The 17,173-nt window shown below is 48.3% G+C and overlaps 1 protein-coding gene across 3 annotated transcripts in view; it reads right to left on the reverse strand.

The window, feature by feature from the left end:
* Positions 1-3,771: 3,771 nt before the first annotated feature.
* The window catches only part of HAO2 (hydroxyacid oxidase 2), a 61,633-nt gene continuing 48,231 nt past the window's right edge, over positions 3,772-17,173 (reverse strand). For all 3 annotated transcript variants that reach the window (XM_073617521.1, XM_073617522.1, XM_073617520.1), the window contains 4 exons: positions 13,754-13,972; positions 10,700-10,858; positions 9,883-9,952; positions 3,772-7,930 (listed from right to left, as the gene is read on the reverse strand). In XM_073617521.1, coding sequence (XP_073473622.1) covers positions 7,875-7,930; positions 9,883-9,952; positions 10,700-10,858; positions 13,754-13,972 — 504 coding nt within the window. In that variant the 3' untranslated portion in view covers positions 3,772-7,874. The remainder of the gene's footprint in view (positions 7,931-9,882; positions 9,953-10,699; positions 10,859-13,753; positions 13,973-17,173) is intronic.

Genomic DNA, 17,173 nt, shown 5'->3' on the forward strand with positions numbered 1-17,173 from the left:
AGCGAGCTGCATTGAGCGATCAGGGGAGAAGGACATTAGTCAGGAAGGTGACCAAGAACCTGATGGTCACTCTGACAGAACTCCAGCATTTCTCTGTGGAGAGAACCTTCCAGAAGAACAACCATCTCTTCAGCACTCCATCAATCAGGCCTGTATGGTAGAGTGGCCAGACGGAAGCCACTCCTCAGTAAAAGGCACATGACAGCCCACCTGGAGTTTGCCAAAAGGCACCTGAAGGACTCTCAGATCATGTGAAACAAAGTTCTCTGGTCTGATGAAGCAAAGATTGAACTCTTTGGCCTGAATGGCAAGAGTCATGTCTGGAGGAAACCAGGCACCGCTCATCATCTGACCAATACCATCCCTACAGTGAAGCATGGTGGTGGCAGCATCATGCTGTGGGGATGTTTTTCAGCGGCAGGAACTGGGAGACTAGTCAGGATTGAGGGAAAGATGAATGCAGCAATGTATAGAGACATCCTTCATGAAAACCTGCTCCAGAGCGCTCTGAACCTCAGACTGGGGTGAAGGTTCATCTCCCAACAGGACAACAACCCTAAGCACACAGCCAAGATAACAAAGGATTGGCTACGGGACAACTCTGTGAATGTCCTTGAGTGGCCCAGCCAGAGCCCAGACTTGAACCCGATTGAACATCTCTGGAGAGATCTGAAAATGGCTGTGCACCGACACTCCCCATCCAACCTGATGGAGCTTGAGAGGTTCCTGCAAAGAAGAATGAGAGAAACTGCCCAAAAATAGGTGTGCCAAGCTTGTAGCATCATACTCAAAAAGACTTGAGGCTGTAATTGGTGCCAAAGGAGCTTCACCAAAGTATTGAGCAAAGGCTGTGATACTTATGTACATGGGAGGAGTCTGTGATACTTATGTACATGGGAGGAGTCTGTGATATTTATGTGCATGGGAGGAGTCTGTGATACTTATGTACATGGGAGGAGTCTGTGATACTTATGTACATGGGAGGAGTCTGTGATACTTATGTACATGGGAGGAGTCTGTGATACTTATGTACATGGGAGGAGTCTGTGATACTTATGTACATGGGAGGAGTCTGTGATACTTATGTACATGGGAGGAGTCTGTGATACTTATGTACATGGGAGGAGTCTGTGATACTTATGTAAATGGGAGGAGCCTGTGATACTTATATACATGGGAGGAGCCTGTGATACTTATGTACATGGGAGGAGCCTGTGATACTTATATACATGGGAGGAGCCTGTGATACTTATGTACATGGGAGGAGCCTGTGATACTTATGTACATGGGAGGAGCCTGTGATACTTATGTAAATGGGAGGAGCCTGTGATACTTATGTACATGGGAGGAGCCTGTGATACTTATGTACATGGGAGGAGCCTGTGATACTTATGTACATGGGAGGAGCCTGTGATACTTATGTACATGGGAGGAGCCTGTGATACTTATATACATGGGAGGAGCCTGTGATACTTATGTACATGGGAGGAGCCTGTGATACTTATATACATGGGAGGAGCCTGTGATACTTATGTACATGGGAGGAGCCTGTGATACTTATGTACATGGGAGGAGCCTGTGATACTTATATACATGGGAGGAGCCTGTGATACTTATATACATGGGAGGAGCCTGTGATATTATGTACATGGGAGGAGCCTGTGATACTTATGTAAATGGGAGGAGCCTGTGATACTTATGTACATGGGAGGAGCCTGTGATACTTATGTAAATGGGAGGAGCCTGTGATACTTATGTACATGGGAGGAGCCTGTGATACTTATGTACATGGGAGGAGCCTGTGATACTTATATACATGGGAGGAGCCTGTGATACTTATGTACATGGGAGGAGCCTGTGATACTTATGTACATGGGAGGAGCCTGTGATACTTATGTACATGGGAGGAGCCTGTGATACTTATGTACATGGGAGGAGCCTGTGATATTTATGTACATGGGAGGAGTCTGTGATACTTATGTACATGGGAGGAGCCTGTGATACTTATGTACATGGGAGGAGCCTGTGATATTTATGTACATGGGAGGAGCCTGTGATACTTATGTACATGGGTGGAGCCTGTGATACTTATGTACATGGGAGGAGCCTGTGATACTTATGCACATGGGGAGAAGCCTGTGATACTTATGTACATGGGAGGAGCCTGTGATACTTATGTACATGGGAGGAGCCTGTGATACTTATGTACATGGGAGGAGCCTGTGATACTTATGCACATGGGGAGAAGCCTGTGATACTTATGTACATGGGAGGAGCCTGTGATACTTATGTACATGGGAGGAGCCTGTGATACTTATGTACATGGGAGGAGCCTGTGATACTTATGTACATGGGAGGAGTCTGTGATACTTATGTACATGGGATTTTTTGTTTTTTTTATTTTTAATAAACTTGCAAAGAATTCAAACAAACTTCTTTCACATTGTCATTATGGGGGATTTTTTGTAGAATTTTGGAGGAAAATAATGAATTTAATCCATTTTGGAATAAGGCTGTAACATAACAAAACAACAAGGTCTGGCAGGCTGGATTTGGTTATAGGAGGTTCGGCCTCACTTGGTATTAAACCCAATAGCAAACATTTATTATATTGCAGCCTACCTATTCTTGTATGTGGTAGCCGCATTAGTTTTCTTTTTTAGACTCTCTTTTGTTTACTTTTCACCTGATGATCCAGCCAGTAAGTCAGAGGCCGTCCTGCAGATGTAGCAGTTAGAGGGTTGAGACAAACCATTCACCTCTGGCAGGGGGTGCTTACAATGCTCAGCTTTTATTGATATAAAACCTTTTTCCCAAAAGAAAAAAAACAAAAAAAAACTGTAACTGATTATGAAGTGTGAGCTGGAGCTCTGCTTCAATTTGTTAGTGTATCTAAATCTGCTAGTCCATCTAACACCCCCCCCCCCACAGACTGACAATGCGGCTGTCCAAACTGGTGTCCCGCGTGCTTCTAATACAGGAGGTGTGTTACTGGCCAGATCACTAGGTGAAAACAGGAGGGGGGGGCCTAAAAAGAAAACAAATGCAGCCCCCACATCTAACGATTGGTAAGCTGCAATATGTGACATTTTTGGTTTGGGGTCGCTTCAAGTTCCAGTTATGTTTTGATGTAAAAAAAAAAGAAAAAATTATATATATATATATATATATATATATATATATATATATATTTTTTTTTTTTTTTTTTTTTTTCTATGATCACCGGCTCAATCTAGTCGCCATACTGCAGTATATGCCCCATTTACTTCATTTCTTACGAATAACATTCAGCCTGGAGAGAGAATAGCCAACCAACAGAGATTTGGTTCCAGTATGGGGACAGTCCCTCCAAATCCGGGACAGTCCTTCCGAACCCGGGACAGTCCCTCCAAATCCGGGACAGTCCTTCCGAACCCGGGACAGTCCCCCCAAATCCGGGACAGTCCCTCCAAATCCGGGACAGTCCTTCCGAACCCGGGACAGTCCCTCCAAATCCGGGACAGTCCTTCCGAACCCGGGACAGTCCCTCCAAATCCGGGACAGTCCTTCCGAACCCGGGACAGTCCCTCCAAACCCAGGACAGTCCCTCCAAACCCGGGACAGTCCCTCCAAATCCGGGACAGTCCTTCCAAATCCGGGACAGTCCTTCCGAACCCGGGACAGTCCCTCCAAATCCGGGACAGTCCTTCCGAATCTGGGACAGTCCAGAGGCGATTGCTGAACTACATCCCATGTAATACAATGAAAAAGGAAAGACACGACACCGCCATGTTGATTTCCACTTTTTATTTGATCACCTTGCAGAGCCAGATTGGTCTCCGGGGTCGGATAGCAGTAGAAAGATTTGGAATAATTGCGCAAGCATGATGGTGAGGTCTGGACGTCTGTCTGGATGAGGTAAGAGGCTGGTGCTGGTTTCCTGTCGCCGTGACGAGGGGGTGGAGCGAAGTATGAACAATACCCTACGCAGTACTGTCAGGGCTGTGCGATCTTTGATGTCATTGGGTGACAGAATCGGGGGCCCGTTCAGACCTTGGCATCCCGGGGCGTTGCAGTAAACCCACGTGCGTTAACACTTGATTTTTTTGCGTTTAGGTTGCCCGTTTATATGAAAGGACTGGCAACACCGAAATGTCCAAAAAACAGAAACCGGCATATATCATTTTTGGCAACGCAGCATGTCGCAACGCACGGCAAAGCATCACTGTGCATTGTGGTGTGCCGCAACGCGCAATGTACGTAATGCAATGCACAGCAGAAAAGTGTTTTGGCCCTTTAACTCCCATTCACACTATGTGGCGTGGCGCGCAGGCACGTCATCACGCTGGCGTGCACAGGGCACCCCATTCATTTCATGGGCCTCTCCTCGGCACGGCAAACAAGCTCATGCACATTTTTAGAGCTTTAACCTCGCATTTTGGCGTGCATTTTTATGAACGTCTTGCTTGCCGCATTTCAGGGTGCGATTATCAGTGGCTTCGGCGCACGTTTTTAGCGTGTCTTGTGAACATGTGCAAAGTTTGGACAAAAACGTCATTCTCACCTAGACCAGGGGTCTCCAAACTTTTCTAAACAAAGGGCCAATTTACTAAATTTGGGGGGGGGGCTGAACTGTGGCTAATAGGAGTAGAAAATGTCCTATCTTTGTTGTCAATGGGTGGAATAGTGCCCCATCATTGGTGTCAGTGGGAGGAATAGTGCCCCATCATTGAAGTCAGTGGGAAGAATAGTGCCCCATCATTGGTGTCAGTGGGAGGAATAGTGCCCCATCATTGGTGTCAGTGGGAGGAATAGTGCCCCATCATTGGTATCAGTGGGAGGAATAGTGCCCCATCATTGGTGTCAGTGGGAGGAACTGCGCCCCATCATTGGTGCCAGTGGGAGGAATAGTGCCCCATCATTGCTGTCAGTGCGAGGAATAGTGCCCCATCATTGGTGTCAGTGGGAGGAATAGTGCCCCATCATTGGTGTCAGTGGGAGGAATAGTGCCCCATCATTGGTGTCAGTGGGAGGAATAGTGCCCCATCATTGGTGTCAGTGGGAGGAAAAGTGCCCCATCATTGGTGTCAGTGGGAGGTAAATCCCCCATCATTGGTGTCAGTGAGAGGAATAATGCTCTATCGTTGGTGTCAGTGGGAGGAATTGGGCCCTTTTGATGGTGTCAGTGGGAGGAATAGTGCCCCATCATTGGTGTCAGTGGAAGGAATAGTGCCCCATCATTGGTGTCAGTGGAAGGAATAGTGCCCCATCGTTGGTGTCAGTGGGAGGAATAGTGCCCCATCATTGGTATAAGTGGGAGGAATAGTGCCCCATCATTGGTATCAGTGGGAGGAATAGTGTCCCATCATTGGTGTCAGTGGGAGGAATAGTGCCCCATCATTGGTGTCAATGGAAGGAGTTGTGCCCCATCATTGGTGTCAGTGGGAGGAATAGTGCCCCATCATTGGTGTCAGTGGGAGGAATAGTGCCCCATCATTGGTGTCAGTGGGAGGAATAGTGCCCCATCATTGGTGTCAATGGAAGGAGTTGTGCCCCATCATTGGTGTCAGTGGGAGGAATAGTGCCCCATCATTGGTGTCAGTGGGAGGAATAGTGCCCCATCATTGATGTCAGTGGGAGGAATAGTGCCCCATCATTGATGTCAGTGGGAGGAATAGTGCCCCATCATTGATGTCAGTGGGAGGAATAGTGCCCCATCATTGATGTCAGTGGGAGGAATAGTGCCCCATCATTGGTGTCAATGGAAGGAGTTGTGCCCCATCGTTGGTGTCATTAGGAGGAATTGGGCCCTTTTGATGGTGTCAGTGGATGGGATACTCCAAGGGCCAGGTAAAGGCAAGCAAAGGGCCACATCTGGCCCCTGGGGACGCAGTCTGGAGACCACTGACCTAGATACCAAAAAAAATGCATTCAATTAAAACAAGTAGTTTAGGATGAAGGTCTGCTTATGGCCCCAATCACAGCTGAGCGCAGCAGGAAGGCGCAATCACTTTTTGTTTGCGCGTTTTTCACGCACATCGCACCTAAGGGAGCCTATTCACTTAAACGAGCCGCCCTATGTACAACAAATGCCCCAAAGAGGCATCAGAACCTTTTCTAGTCATGGAGCGTCGGGCATTTTTTCGTGGTGCATTTCTAGCACATTTTGTCCCACTTTTGCAGAGCGTTTCCAAAACGCGCGTTATGCTGTGCGGTTAGGAAAATGCACAGGTGTGAGCGCTGCCTTAAGGTGTTAGGGCCGTCACCCAGTTTCCGCTGCGACGCGTTTCGGCGTGTTACCACGATGCATGCATACTTGCATTAGCACACCGATTGCCATTCCTTTAGAACAGCACCCAATACACTCAGTACCGGGACTGGGACATCCAATGCCCAGGGGCAAGGATCCATCCTGCGTCCATTCCTTGCCCCCTTGCTGCGCTGCGCCTGGGGCAGCTGCCCCTCCTGCCCAACCCTTGTTCCGGCCCTGAATACATTAGAGCGAGGCCCACACCATGTGCATGTCGGGAATGTGCTCAAAATGATGTGTTTTCCTAACATGCACAGAAACGCGCCCGTCCATTAAGGGCCGCCCCCCCAATCCATGCGTCCAGCCCCTTTCAGGACTCGGGGTTCATGGATTACAATGGGGGGGGTTTGAAGCACCGCTTAGAGCTTCAAAATAGGCTTCAAAATAGGGTGGGCTCGGGGAGCAGAGAATGCGAAACGAGCCCACCCAGGTGTGTTACAATAGCGAATGAATATTCGCTATTTTAACACTGATCCTCCTCCTGGCCAATCAGGAAGTGGGTTGTGAGACCAGTCACCCGATTGGCTGAAAGGACAGGTGACCCTATTGGATGCCTAGGTGGAGGGGAGGAGTCGCACAGCCGCAGCTATGGTGGAAAGGACACAGTAGCCACTGCCTGATGCCCGCCGCCCAATGCCGCTGCCCTGTGCCCGTCTCCTGATGCCCGCCGCCCGATGCCGCTGCCCTGTGCCCGTCGCCTGATGCCCAATACCGCTGCCTGCCGCCTGATGCTGTTGCCCGATAGCCGTCTCCTGATGCCTGATTCCGCTGCCCGCCACCTAGACGGGGTAAGACAGCGAGCGGAAGGGGGGGGTGGTCTGGGTTTGTTTGTTTTTTTTGCCACCCCCCAAAAAAAAAAGAACAAAAAAACACCACCCGCCACTGGCGCTGCCTTTTAGCAGATACGCGGCGGTGCCATTAAATGTCAACGGCCTTCCCACGCATCTGCTTTTCTTTTTTTTGCGGCACAATTTGGAAAAAAGAGTCAAGGACTCCCCCCCCCCGCATTTTATGCGTATAGCGCCGCCCTTGGAAACAAATGTGCTGCAATACGTTCGACCCGCGGGAACGTGCGCACCTGCCGTCGCACCCGTGTATAGCGTGGACGCAGCCTTAGGCAGTGCAGCTGTCGCAGCGCACCACACCCCGCATGAATGCGGTGCCATGGGTTGTGACGAGCTGCATTTGCCAAAAGCGGCACCCGTCCGGTTTCTGGGCGTTTTCGGTGCACTGCCAGCCCACGTGCGTTAATACCGCGGGACGCCAAAATCTGACGGGGCCCTTCTAGTTCTTAGAAGAGGTTTGCAGAATAAGAAGAGAAGAGAATGCGGTTCTGCGGCGGAGTTTTCTATTTTACGTATTGATTGGTATTAATTAGTCGCCATTTTTTTCCCCTCCCATCTGTTTCTATAAAAGAGGACCTGTCCTACAATCACATGGGCTCAGATCCACCCTATCGCAAGGCACTTGGCGTAACAATCCACCTATCAAAGTTCCAATTCACAATTAACACTGGATCCCCGGTTATTGGAGGGAGGCGGGGTTTCTTTTTTTCCAGCTCCTGCACAGCGATTGGCGCCGCCGTCTAAAGTTTGGAGAACTGAACGAGGTTTCGGTTGATCTCGGAAACGTTGCGGCAACCTAAAAAAAAATAAGGAGAGACAGACAATGAGTTATGAGGTCATCTACAGTTCACGATGGGACCAAGGACAGTTCTTTAGGAATAGGACCATATGACAATAATTTTTTTTTTAAATACGCAAATTTGCGCGTATCTAAAAAAAAAAAAAAAAAAAATCTATCAAGACTACATCATGGAATTTTTTTTCTGTGAAAAATCTAAATGTTTTCAGGATATTGTCTTGAATCAAATTTTATCCCCAAAAAAAAAAAAAATGTGAATAGAGAAAAATACCACATTATGGCCACTAGATGGACTTGAGGGAGCATATTGCATTCCTATGAAGCTCAGCACCATCTAGTGGCCATAATGGGGTATTTTCCCCGTTCACACTTAAAATTTTTTTTTTTTTAAGGAATTACATTCGATCTGCAGAGAATATAGCCATTCGATTCACCCCATTCTCAAATAACTTATTTACATGCAGTTTGGATGAAAGAATAGCTACTTTTTTTTTATAAATACATCTCCAAGTGTCACTTACCTTCCCCGCCCCCCTTCTCTCCCTTGGCCAGGTTTTCCTGCAGTGTCACAGTAGATGACATCATCAGAGACTGATGGGACCGGCTCAGTGATCTCTGCACAGCACTCCGGTATATGTCAGAGCTATATAAGTGTATACTAATAGTGTGTGACTGGGGGGGGGCTACATTAAAGTGTAAGCTCCTCTGGTACAGAAAATGATGTGACTGGCTCAGTGTTCTCAGTACAGCGCCGCTGCAGTATATGTCAGAGCTATATAAATGTATAATAATAATAGTGTATGACTGTGTGTGTGTGTGGGGGGGGGTGACGACATTAGAGTGTAAGCTCCTCTGGTTCAGAGACTGATGTGACTGGCTCAGTGTTCTCTGTACAGCGCTGTGGTATATGTCAGAACTATATCAATGTATAATAATAGTGTGTGACTGGATAGGGGGGGGGCATTAGAGTGTAAGCTCCTCTGGTACAGAGACTGATGTGACTGGCTCAGTGTTCTCTGTACAGCACTGCAGTATGTTAGAACTATATGATAGTATAATAATAGTGTGTGACTGGGGGGGGGGGGGATATTAGAGTGTAAGCTCCTCTGGTACAGAGATGGATATGATTGGCTCAGTGATCTCTGTACAGCGCTGCGGTATATGTCAGAGCTATAGCAATGTATAATAATAATAGCGTGCGACTGTGGGGGGGGGGGACGACGACATTAGAGTGTAAGCTCCTCTGATACAGAGACTGGTGTGACTTGTTCAGTGATCTCTGTACAGCGCTGCAGTATATGTCAGAGCTATATAAATGTATACTAATAGTGTGTGACTGTGGGGGGGGGGGGGGGCATTAGAGTTAAAGCTCCTCTGGTACAATAAGAACTGGCTTAGGAAGGAAAGATGTCCACAAAACACGATCAGCCGAAGCCCTGGAAGGTAGGTTGTATATGGGGCCCTATGATTTGTAATGGTGGCCCTGGGACTGCACCTGGACCTTCTGCTCATGCAGTACTTCTCTCTTTTCATAGCAGACACCCCTCCTCAAGGCCGGCACATGCAAAACACGCGTCGGGGTCTATTTATAAAACATTTGCCGCACAAACATCAGAAATATTCATGAGAACTGAACTAAACTTCAGAGTATTTTTCCTATAAATTCTAGTTAATAAAGGAATCATTAGCTCCATCTACTGGCCAATGTTTTCTGAAATAACTTGATGATACAATATTTAGCATTTTGGCCACTAGATGGCGCTAATGATACAGCTGTTAATTAATGTAGCATAATAAGAGTGTGTGGGGGGGGACATTAGAGTAAGCTCCTCTAGTTCAGAGACTGATGTGACCTTCTCAGTGTTCTCTGTACAGCACTGCGGTATATGTCAGCGCTATATAAATGCATAATAATAATAAAAGTGTGATAACTGATGTCACAATCTTACCTGAGAGAGCCATGGACAAGCGAAATTCATCGGTCAGAATTTGCAGCACCCCCCGGACGCCCTCTTCTCCCTAACAGTAAAAAAGGGGGTAGAAACACATGACATTCAATTTAAAGCCCCCCTAAATCAGGCATTATTAAATGGTGGACCGAGTCACTGTCCCATCCGGACCATGGATGCACAGCGGAGAGTGGGAGGCAGGACAGCTCTAGACACAGAGTGGGGGGGAGGCACAGTCGCTTTGGATTTAGGTGGGGAAGTGAACTTTTTCAAGTGAACCAACAGGTGATTGGTTGCTAGGATGGAGGGCGGTCCTAGCAACCAATCACCTGCTAGCTCACTTGAAAAGTTAACTCAGGCAGCTCCCGCCCTCCATCCAAAGCAGCTGTGGATCCTGCTCTCCGCTCTGTGTTCTCAAAGGAGGCATGAGAGTGAAGGGGCACAGATGCACAGGCTGTGGATGGACAGTTGGATAAATGGTTCTATATTTAGCATGTATCCTGTCTATAAACCAGAGGCTCTGGATGGACAGTTGGATAAATGGCTCTATATTTAGGATGTATCCGGTCTATAAACCAGAGGCTCTGGATGGACAGTTGGATAAATGGTTCTATATTTAGCATGTATCCTGTCTATAAACCAGAGGCTCTGGATGGACAGTTGGATAAATGGCTCTATATTTAGGATGTATCCGGTCTATAAACCAGAGGCTCTGGATGGACAGTTGGATAAATGGTTCTATTTATAGAATGTACCTGGTCCAGTGGTCTATAAACCTTGTACAAATTTCAATATTCGACAATGAATCTACACACACCTTGTAGGCAAGACCCCACACAATGGGCCGTCCAATGAACACACACTTTGCTCCCAGGGCCAAGGCCTTCAGGACATCACTTCCTGTCCGTATGCCGCCATCTATGTACACCTCAATCCGTCCCTGGACCGCCTCTACGATCTCGGAAAGAGCATCGATCTGTGAAAAAGGTTTGGACAGCCTCAGAAACGTGACAGAAACAGTTATATTCATTAGCTTTACTGAGCAGAATCAGAAATCCCAACACAGGCACCCCCTGCAATGTCTGTAGGTTTACTGCACTAGAAGGAGTGCGCCTTTGCTCAATAAGTCACCGGGACGGGTCATGGGACTATAGTGCAGCCAGGGCCTTCCACCTACAGTTCTGCAATAAGCAATGCCCAAGCATTTTTCTGATTGGACGGGTCACACTCCCCTCTCCTCCATACCAGTGCCAGGTCACCTCTTTGGAGCACGATCACCAGCATATTTGGGTTTCACCTGCTGCCAGTCAAGAGACGCTCTCCTCTGTGCCGCCAGGTTTAAATGGCCAAGTTATGCACAGCTCAGCTTTCAAACAGTACATCACTACGCACAAGCCAAGCCCCAGCAGGAGTAAACCCTGTGTACGTCTATAACCTGTGACACCCTTAACCCTACCCTGTGACTACTGCGCACCGTGGGCAACCCGCGTCACCCCATGACCCCTGTGACTACTGAGCACCGTGGGCAACCCGCGTCACCCCATGACCCTTGTGACTACAGAGCACCATGAGCAACCCGTGTCACCCCATGACCCCTGTGACTCCAGAGCACCATGAGCAACCCGCGTAACCCCATGACCCCTATGACTACTGAGCACCGTGGGCAACCCGCGTCACCCCATGACCCTTGTGACTACAGAGCACCATGAGCAACCCGTGTCACCCCATGACCCCTGTGACTCCAGAGCACCATGAGCAACCCGCGTAACCCCATGACCCCTGTGACTACAGAGCACCATGAGCAACCTGTGTCACCCCATGACACCTGTGACTACAGAGCACCATGAGCAACCTGTGTCACCCCATGACCCCTGTGACTCCAGATCACCATGAGCAACCTGTGTCACTCCATGACCCCTGTGACTACAGAGCACCATGAGCAACCCGTGTCACCCCATGACCCCTGTGACTCCAGATCACCATGAGCAACCCACTTCACCCCATGACCCCTGTGACTACAGAGCACCATGAGCAACCCGTGTCACCCCATGACCCCTGTGACTCCAGATCACCATGAGCAACCCACTTCACCCCATGACCCCTGTGACTCCAGATCACCATGAGCAACCCACTTCACCCCATGACACCTGTGACTACAGATCACCATGAGCAACCCGTGTCACCCCATGACCCCTGTGACTCCAGATCACCATGAGCAACCCACTTCACCCCATGACCCCTGTGACTACAGAGCACCATGAGCAACCTTTGTCACCCCATGACACCTGTGACTACAGATCACCATGAGCAACCCGTGTCACCCCATGACCCCTGTGACTCCAGATCACCATGAGCAACCCACTTCACCCCATGACCCCTGTGACTACAGAGCACCATGAGCAACCCGTGTCACCCCATGACCTCTGTGACTCTAGATCACCATGTGCAACCCGTGTCACCCCAAGACGCCTGTGACTACAGAGCACCATGAGCAACCTGTGTCACCCCATGACCCCTGTGACTACAGAGCACCATGAGCAACCCGTGTCACCCCATGACCCCTGTGACTCCAGATCACCATGAGCAACCCACTTCACCCCATGACCCCTGTGACTACAGAGCACCATGAGCAACCCGTGTCACCCCATGACCCCTGTGACTCTAGATCACCATGTGCAACCCGTGTCACCCCAAGACGCCTGTGACTCCAGAACAGCCTATGCAACCCATGTCACCCCATGACCCCTGTGACTACAGAGCACCATGAGCAACCCACTTCACCCCATGACCCCTGTGACTCCAGATCACCATGAGCAACCCACTTCACCCCATGACCCCTGTGACTCCAGATCACCATCAGCAACCTGTGTCACCCCATGACCTCTGTGACTTCAGAGCATGCCGAGTATCCTGTGACAATGCATGATCCCAGTGACTTCAGATTCCTCCTAGGATTCTGTGTCACCCCATGACCCTGGAGACCGCAGAGCACACTGAGTATCCTATGTTACCCCATGACTTCAGGGCACCCTGATCACCCTGAGACACCCCATGACTGTAGAGCACCCTAAGCATCCTGCGTTACCCCATGACACTAGTGACTTCAGAATACCCTCCCTGAGCATCCTGTGTCACCTAAGCATCCTGTGGCACTGCATGACCCCAGTGACTCCAGAGTACCCGGAGCATCCCATGTCACCCCATGGCTCCAGTGACCCTTGAGCACCCTGTGCCACCCCATGACCCTAATGACTCCAGGGCATTGTGAGTATCCTGTGTCACCCAATGACCCCTGTGACTCTAGTGCAAGCCCTGTGTTGTCCAGTGACTCTTTTTGCACCCAGTGTGCCTTTGTGACACTTGTGTCCACCCTCTTGTGTTCTCCTGTAATCTCCTAAACACACTCTCTTTCTGTGGATACAGACCCGTGACAAGACAGCGCTAGCTCTAAACTCAGCAGGGGAGCACATCAGACCTCTGCAGAGAGACCACTGCCTCCAAAACAAGGAGCAAGGGCTCTGCTCTACAGCATTCTGACAGGGGACAGGCTTTTCCACTCAGGCTGTGGCTTCTTTCTAAAGAACATTGACTAAGGCTTTGCACACCTTTTGTTTTGATGCCCCTGGAACATATTTCGGTGATTCCGCTCAGTTGGACCTCACCTTTGTATGGTAGAATGAAAAGGAGTCCAGGATTTCATCACTTTTTATCACTGAAGCTCTATGGGGGGGGGGTTACCTTAAGTCACTTTAAAAAAGATTGGCCAGGAAAACACATCCTATATACAGTATGTACTACAATTGTGTAATGACTTGTTCAGTCGGATTTACCAATATCCAGTGTTGTATCCCTCCCCAAGCATTGTACGTACCGTGGCGAGTTCTCCGTCCAGCTGGCGCCCTCCGTGATTGGATACGATGATTCCCTGGACACCGTGCTCTACCGCCAACTCTGCGTCTTCCTTAGTCAGTATTCCCTTGATGATGATTGGCAGGCGGGTCAGATTCCGGAGCCAATAAATATCCTTCCAGCTGATTGAAGGGTCCAGGGTGTTGGGCGGGACACCATAGTTGTCAGGACCGCACTGATCCTACAGACAGACAATTAAAGTGTATCTAAGGCTTCAGATGGAGTGTGGGAGGGTTAGGCCTGTGTGGGACTACATACTAGAGATTGGGGGCCTCAACTGCTGCCTCTGACATCAACAGGGGCCACACACAATATTCTGTATATGTAATGGTACAGAAACTTGTCAAAGACTGTGGACATACCAATAAATGGTCAGAGGCCTGGGAACATACTACAAGAGATGGTCAGAGGCTGGGGACATGCAACAAGAGATGGTCAGAGGCTGGGGACATGCAACAAGAGATGGTCAGAGGCTGGGGACATGCAACAAGAGATGGTCAGAGGCTGGGGACATGCAACAAGAGATGGTCAGAGGCTGGGGACATGCAACAAGAGATGGTCAGAGGATGGGGACATGCAACAAGAGATGGTCAGAGGCTGGGGACATGCAACAAGAGATGGTCAGAGGCTGGGGACATGCAACAAGAGATGGTCAGAGGCTGGGGACATGCAACAAGAGATGGTCAGAGGCTGGGGACATGCAACAAGAGATGGTCAGAGGCTGGGGACATGCAACAAGAGATGGTCAGAGGATGGGGACATGCAACAAGAGATGGTCAGAGGCTGGAAACATGCTACAAGAGATGGTCAGAGGCTGGGGACATGCAACAAGAGATGGTCAGGGGCTGTGGACATGAAACAAGAGATGGTCAGAGGCTGGGGACATGCAACAAGAGATGGTCAGAGGCTGGAGATATGCAACAAGAGATGGTCAGAGGCTGGAAACATGCAACAAGAGATGGTCAGAGGCTGGAGACATGCAACAAGAGATGGCCAGAGGCTGGAGACATGCAACAAGACATAGTCAGAGGCTGGAGACATGCAGCAAGAGATGGTCAGGGGCTGTGGACATGCAACAAGAGATGGTCAGAGGCTGGGGACATGCAACAAGAGATGGTCAGGGGCTGTGGACATGAAACAAGAGATGGTCAGGGGCTGGGGACATGCAACAAGAGATGGTCAGAGGCTGGAGACATGCAACAAGAGATGGTCAGAGGCTGGGGACATGCAACAAGAGATGGTCAGAGGCTGGAGACATGCAACAAGAGATGGTCAGAGGCTGGAGACATGCAACAAGAGATGGTCAGAGGCTGGGGACATGCAGCAAGAGATGGTCAGAGGCTGGGGACATGCAACAAGAGATGGTCAGAGGCTGGAAACATGCAACAAGAGATGGTCAGAGGCTGTGGACATGCAACAAGAGATGGTCAGAGGCTGGGGACATGCAACAAGAGATGGTCAGAGGCTGGGGACATGCAACAAGAGATGGTCAGAGGCTGGAGACATGCAACAAGAGATGGTCAGAGGCTGGGGACAAGCTACAAGAGATGGACAGAGGCTGGAGACATGATACAAGAGATGGTCAGAGGCTGGAGACATGCAACAAGAGATGGTCAGAGGCTGGAGACATGTAACAAGAGATGGTCAAAGGCTGGGGATATGCAACAAGAGATGGTCAAAGGCTGGGGACGTGCAACAAGAGATGGTCAGAGGCTGGAAACATGCTACAAGAGATGGTCAGAGGCTGGGGACATGCAACAAGAGATGGTCAGGGGCTGTGGACATGAAACAAGAGATGGTCAGGGGCTGGGGACATGCAACAAGAGATGGTCAGAGGCTGGAGACATGCAACAAGAGATGGTCAGAGGCTGGGGACATGCAACAAGAGATGGTCAGAGGCTGGAGACATGCAACAAGAGATGGTCAGAGGCTGGAGACATGCAACAAGAGATGGTCAGAGGCTGGGGACATGCAGCAAGAGATGGTCAGAGGCTGGGGACATGCAACAAGAGATGGTCAGAGGCTGGAAACATGCAACAAGAGATGGTCAGAGGCTGTGGACATGCAACAAGAGATGGTCAGAGGCTGGGGACATGCAACAAGAGATGGTCAGAGGCTGGGGACATGCAACAAGAGATGGTCAGAGGCTGGGGACATGCAACAAGAGATGGTCAGAGGCTGGAGACATGCAACAAGAGATGGTCAGAGGCTGGGGACAAGCTACAAGAGATGGACAGAGGCTGGAGACATGATACAAGAGATGGTCAGAGGCTGGAGACATGCAACAAGAGATGGTCAGAGGCTGGAGACATGTAACAAGAGATGGTCAAAGGCTGGGGATATGCAACAAGAGATGGTCAAAGGCTGGGGACGTGCAACAAGAGATGGTCAGAGGCTGGGGACATGCTACAGGTTTGTTTGGAGACTCGGGACATGCTGCATTCTTCAAGGATATGTTACATGGGACTGTTAAAGATCAATGCCAATTCCATTACAGCCATTTTTACATATCAATGGTTCCACTCCCACTACTGGTTGCTGGGGCCATATGGTAAGTATCAAAGAACCCCGTGGCCCTCAGGATGTAGATTGGGTATCAGAAGGTTAGACTGTGTCATATTTATTGCTGGTAGAATAGGTGAGATATACACTATATTACCAAAAGTATTGGGACGCCTGCCTTTACACACACATGAACTTTAATGGCATTCCAGTCTTAGTCCGTAGGTTTCAATATTAAGTTGGCCCCACCCTTTGCAGTACTACTACTAAATAATAGCTATGACTACTACTACTACTACTACTACTACTACTACTAATAATAATAATAATAATAATAATAATAATGATAATAGCTACTACTAATAATAGCAACTACTACTACTACTATCAATAATCTTATTATGTGTTATAGTAGTATGATTATTATATGTCATTAATATAATATTGCAATTAATAATATCATGATCATCAATAATCCTATTTTATGATTATTTTTTTATTGGTTTTATAATATTTCAGTTGTTATCAATAATCTTACTGTGTGTTATAGTCGTATGATTATTGTTGTATGGTATCATTATAATATTTCATTTATTATTATTATTTGCTTCACTTGGACTCACAGCAATGCCATCAAGAATTCTCTCACATCTCCAGGCATCATATGTGACTGCATCAGGCATGATTGAATATAAATTCTTGCATGGTATTATTACAATGTTTTTATTTATTTATTTTTAATTTTTTATTATTGATATTTTTATCAACATCATCACCAACCTTATTGTGTATTATAGTAGTATCATTATTTTTATTTTGGTATTAATATAATATTTAACTTATTATTATCATCATCCCTAAAGTGTGTTATATAGTATGA

This window comes from Aquarana catesbeiana, linkage group LG02 (assembly GCF_042186555.1).
Source record: "Aquarana catesbeiana isolate 2022-GZ linkage group LG02, ASM4218655v1, whole genome shotgun sequence".
NCBI classification, from domain to species: domain Eukaryota; kingdom Metazoa; phylum Chordata; class Amphibia; order Anura; family Ranidae; genus Aquarana; species Aquarana catesbeiana.